Genomic DNA, 6,000 nt, shown 5'->3' with positions numbered 1-6,000 from the left:
CCACATCGTGCTGTGCACCTGTGCACCACATCGTGCTGTGCACCTGTGCAACACATCGTGCTGTGCACCTGTGCAACACATCGTGCTGTGCACCTGTGCATCACATCGTGCTGTGCACCTGTGCACCACATCGTGCTGTGCACCTGTGCACCACATCGTGCTGTGCACCTGTGCAACACATCGTGCTGTGCACCTGTGCACCACATCATGCTCTCTACATAATTAAGTGCACACAGCACAGTCACAACATTGCACCTGGCAACATAATGTACCCGACAGTATACGTTCAACGACAAGGTAATGTTCATAAGACATCTCGAACAAGCAGCTCTTCTCGCGACCTAAAATGTCTGGTTACTCACGACACACATCACATCACACTCACACAGCTGTATTTACTTCGGTGTATGAGTCATAATCACTATACTACCTATACTACGTGTTCACACATATACCGGGCAGCTTGACATGTAATCATCAGCAGAAACTATACACGACTCTGCGATGTCAGAATGCTTTGCATGATCCTGCGAATTTACAGTCTGCATGCTCAACATAAAATCTTTTGACCCAACAACATCAAGAGGCTTCACACGATCTTGGGCATCAATGCCACTCGCATGCTTCACATGATTTTATAAAGCCAAACGACAGCAGCCAAGTGCTTTACAAACCCCATGCTATTCACGCCATTTAGACTGCTCAGAGCACAAGCTACAGCTGATGATCTCAAAGCGAATGCACATTCATATCTCGTTGCTTGCACGTAACAAACGTCGTTTTAGAACTCTCTTTTGTCTGGATATCTTAAAAATTTCATTCGTATCGAATAAATCTTTGCGTTATTTGTCTTTACATTTTGATTCCATTCACGACCTTCATGTAAATGACTAAATTAAATAATAATCGCATATGATACAATATAAAATAAAAAAGTTGCCCCACGATGCCCCCAGCTGTTGTTTTATTATCTCGCAACTATATTCCTCAGTCTAATGAGAAATTTAGTAAACGATGAAAACCGATTGCACAAATGTGGAAACTTACTCCGTCTCCGACGACGACTCGGAGACGGAGGACGACGAAGGCGGCGCATCAGCGTGACCGTGGACTGCGACGTCCTAAACTCATCATAAGGTCATAAGGTCTGTGCATGAGGCAGATCAACCTGTATGTATACGGCCATTAAACTGCTCGTTCATAAATAAAGTAAATCACGTGAAGGAACCGTGATCGTGGTAGTAAGGGTCAGAAGCAATTAAACAAAGCTGAGGGATATGATTCATAGCCAGCGCGCCGGTACCCTATCGTCGGCCACCGAAAAGCCTGAGCAGTTTTAGATCAGTTAATTCAAGTAAATCACGTGAATGAACCGCGCTTATGGTAGCAAGAGTCTGAAGCAATTAAACAAAGCTGAGAAATATGATAAATATGATTCATGGCCAGCACATCGGCACCCTACCGTCGGCCACCGAAAAGCCTGAGCAGGTTTATATCAGAGGGCCATACTTTCAAAAAAGTTAAGAGATCGTAAGTTCATCATCAGCCAATCATTGCCGGCCTTGCAAGCAAAATCCACCAATCATAGACAAGAAAATAGAGCGTAAGTACTTACGTTCACTTAGCGAGTTTTGAAAGTATGATCCCAGTTATGCATGGAGCGCCCAGCGTACGTGCTGATTTAGGCAATGAAGCTCTGCAGTGTTGCACAATACTGACATCGAGGCACCTGCATACACACCCAGGGCGTGCATATCAACAACATATTTGCAACACCTCAAGGCTGTTGAATTATATTCAACGCAGAGCCTGTCTTGAGCATATATTCTGGAGCTGGTCTAGTGAAAATATTCTAGAGCTGGTCTAGTGAATACATTCTAGAGCTAGTCTAGTGAATATATTCTAGAGCTAGTCTACTGAATATATTCTAGAGCTAGTCTACTGAATATATTCTAGAGCTAGTCTAGTGAATACATTTTAAATTACAGTTTAACGCAAGTGCAATGCACATAGCCTGGTGCTAGTGCCGGGCACACAGCTTGTTGTTGAACACTCAATTCACAGTCTCAAATTCAAATCGCACAAGGCCCCCGAGAAATATTTAATTTTAATTATAATTTGGTAATTAAACCAGGCACTTTCTGGCTTGAACAAACCTCCGTCAGCTAATCATTGACGGCTTTTCAAGCTAAACCAACAAATCACCAACGAGAAATCGCCCTCTCAGTGTACTTAATAATTTTGAAAGTACGGCCTGAATGCCGGTACTCTGCCCAGCCACAGCCCTAAAAACGTGCAGATCCTAACCAATGGTGTAGCCAACTATAATAATATTCATTTAATATTATGCTTTATAATATATATAATAATAATATATTAATAATATGGTTTACAAATCATTATCAAGACCCACACGGCACAGAATATAGATCTACTGATGACTAATAATGTGATGATTTTCAATGTTAGCGCACGATGAACAACCAACAAGCGGGCGCCGCCAGATTTCACTCGGGAAAGTGCGATGCAGATGCGACATGTACCTGCACTTTCAAAATTCGCTAAGTGAACGTAAGTACTTACGCTCTATTTTCTTGTCTATGATTGGTGGATTTTGCTTGAAAGGCCGTCAATGATTGGCTGATGAACTTACGATCTCTTGAATTTTTTTGAAAGTATGGGCCATGTACGCTACGTTGTGCAACACAAGCGGCGAGCTGCCCCGTGAACAATGATTCTATTTTTTATTTATAAAAAACTATACGCAATGTTAGTGTGAAAAATGCAATTGCCAGTAAAAAAGTAAATGGCCCTCAATGCCAGCTCTAATGGGGACAATTAATATCTGGCACCCAAGGCACACAGTCGCGCAGTTTTTATTAAACAATTCAATCAACGTCATGATGAGGGACATCGAGACAGAGATTGTTTCCTGGAATACAATAAAAATTCTGTAACATGAGCTAATGTTTCGAAAACTTTCCTGCCAACTATTTGCACGACAAAAAAATATATGGCACAAAAAAAATACGCGCTCCATGTTATTCCCAAATATTTGAACCAAAATTGAACTATGAGGTTTATTTAATAGTAATATAACAGTGACTAAACGTGCATCTTGCTATTTAGACTAATTATTTTTAACATTTTCTACAATAATCCCTGGTAGTTGGAGAAATAATTTAGCTTCAAGCTTAAAGAGCCCATATTTAAAATTATTATTTTATTATAGACAAATTATTGACGTCAAAGGTCAAATTACAAAATTTAGCAATCAACTGGACCAACAAAAAAAGCTAACCTAGCTTTGGTACACGTGCAATCGCTATATTTACCCTACAATCAACCTACTAGTCGCTTATCGTTCATTGATAAACTCACAACAGGATCTTTTCACAGCGTACAACCTCGACCTGCAATCTCCCTATTATCGTGGATAACGTAGAAAACATCACAATGCAATAATGGTTTGCAAACATATTATTGGAAAACAACAACGAAAACTATAATCATATGAGCATCATTATCATTCGATAGCTGCAATCGAACACGTTACTGATATTAAGCTCATGCGTGTAACTCACACACGCCAAGGCCTACACGTCACTGATATCAAACTCATGCGTGTAACTGTGACACACGCGCCAAGACCTACGCGTCACAACACACGCCAAGACCTACACGTCACTGATATCAAGCTCATGCGTGTAAGTGTTACACACGCCAAGACCTACACGTTACTGATATTGAGCTCATGCGTGTAAGTGTCACACGCCAAGACCTACACGTTACTGATATCAAGCTCATGCGTGTAAGTGTCACACACACGCCATGACCTACACGTCACTGATATCAAGCTCATGCGTGTAACTGTCCCACACGCCAAGACCTACACGTCACTGATATGAAGCTCATGCGTGTAATCGTCACACGCTACGGTTTGCGTATATTCGATCACCCCGAAAAAAGGTCACGGAGTGTTGTGCTAAATCCCTAATGCGGTTGTCGCAGCGCAAGTAATTCCGAGGCGTCGTGTTGCTGCATCAGATCGGCAAATTAGGATAACAATACAGCGGTGCAGGCTGGTTGTGGAGTGTGGCTAAGATACCAGTGATGCAGGAAAGATGTAACTGCAAGAGTGCAATAAACAAATTGGTGATAAAGGCTGGTTGTGGAGAGTGGCTAAGATATCAGTGATGCAGGAAAGATGTAACTGCAAGAGTGCACCGAACACATCAGCGATGCAGGCTGGTTGTGGAGTGTGGCTAAGGTACCAGGGAATCAGGGATACAGGAAAGATGTAACTGCAAGAGTGCACTAAACAAATCGGCGATGCAGGCTGGTTGTGGAGTGTGGCCAAGATACCAGTGATGCAGGAAAGGTGCAAGTGCACGAGTGCAATAAACAAATGGGCGATGCAGGCTGGCTGTGGAGTGTGGCTAAGATATCAGTGATGCAGGAAAGATGCAAGTGCACGAGTGCAATAAACAAATGGGCGATACAGGCTGGTTTGTGGAGTGTGGCTAAGATATCAGTGATGCAGGAAAGATGCAATTGCAAGAGTGCAATAAACAAATCGGCGATGCAGGCTGGATTGTGGAGTGTGGCTAAGATATCAGTGATGCAGGAAAAGTGCAATTGCAACAAGAGTGCAATAAACAAATTGGTGATACAGGCTGGTTGTGGAGTGTGGCTAAGATATCAGTGATGTAGGAAAGATGTAACTGCAAGAGTGCACCGAACACATCAGCAATGCGGGCAGGGCACAGCACATCTGTCTAACATTGATGCAGGCTGTGCACTCCTGAATTGAGCTGAGTTCCAGACTGCAACATTAAATACGGGAGCAAGTGATGTAAGGTAGAGGGACGACATAAAATACGCGGGTAAAAGTCAGAGACATTTAAGATAATAGTGAAATGAAGCTACGCGAGTGAAAAGAAAACCTCTTCAGAAGAAATGAAGCGAAGCTTAGAAGTGGCACGAAGCAGTATCAATTAAAGCGGAAGCTACCAGCAGCTATAATACAACGAAAGAGACGTATGAGAGGTAAGGCGTCGTATGCTCAAGACGGTGGATGAAGAACACTTCTGGCGTTATGGACGACGCAAGGCCGCGTTAATGACGTTGACACGTTCATAGTGTGGGACTGCGTTTACGACGCGGGACTACGTTTACGACGTGGGACTGCGTTAACGACGCGGGACTGCGTTAACGACGCGGGACTACGTTAACGACGTGGGACTACGTTAACGACTCGGGACTACGTTAACGAGGTGGGACTACGTTAACGACGTGGGACTACGTTAACGACGTGGGACTACGTTAACGACTCGGGACTACGTTAACGAGGTGGGACTACGTTAACGACGTGGGACTACGTTTACGACGCGGGACTACGTTAACGACATGGGACTGCGCAAACGACGCGGGACTACGTTAACGACATGGGACTGCGCTAACTACGCGGGACTGCGTTAACGACGTGGGACTGCGTTAACGACGTGGGACTACGTTTACGACGTGGGACTACGTTAACGACGTGGGAAGCGTTAGGCTGCCGGAAAAAGCGAGGTCACGGCGGTGACCAGCGACCTCGTCTCCGCATCGATGACACAGCCAGGAAAGAGGACCGGAAATGGCGAGCTCATTTCGACAAATTGTACAACACCGGAATTTACAGAATCTTCATGGTGAGAGAGATAAGATAATATCGCCTCAGATAATAGATCTTCATCGGCATATTCTTTTCATCGACTGAAATTTATTGGGCCAACTGCAGAAAGTTCGGGCGCGGGAGATAGCAGTTCGTGCTCCGATTGGACGCGCTGCATTACGTGATCAGATGGTCAGGTCATATTCCGAGCACCAGGGGCGTACAGTTTAGTATTGCAGCAGTGATGCTGCGAGTTATCATGTCAAAACATCATTTTAGATGAGGATCACTTAGAGCTGAACCTCATAGTAATAAATAATTAGTCATTATTTCGGTGTAGTTTA

General features: G+C 43.7%; 1 protein-coding gene across 1 annotated transcript in view; it reads right to left on the bottom strand.

The window, feature by feature from the left end:
• LOC108682534 (phospholipid-transporting ATPase VD) overlaps window positions 1-6,000 on the bottom strand; it is a 28,155-nt gene that overhangs the window by 17,033 nt on the left and 5,122 nt on the right. The window contains exon 4 of the mRNA XM_018171719.2: window positions 1,720-1,729. Within this exon, the coding sequence (XP_018027208.1) occupies window positions 1,720-1,729 (10 nt within the window). The remainder of the gene's footprint in view (window positions 1-1,719; window positions 1,730-6,000) is intronic.

The sequence above is a fragment of the Hyalella azteca genome, unplaced genomic scaffold (genome assembly GCF_000764305.2).
Source record: "Hyalella azteca isolate HAZT.00-mixed unplaced genomic scaffold, Hazt_2.0.2 contig5438, whole genome shotgun sequence".
Taxonomy (NCBI): domain Eukaryota; kingdom Metazoa; phylum Arthropoda; class Malacostraca; order Amphipoda; family Hyalellidae; genus Hyalella; species Hyalella azteca.
Note: the sequence above shows the minus strand (reverse complement) of the source record. Positions and strands in the feature narration are given on the sequence as shown.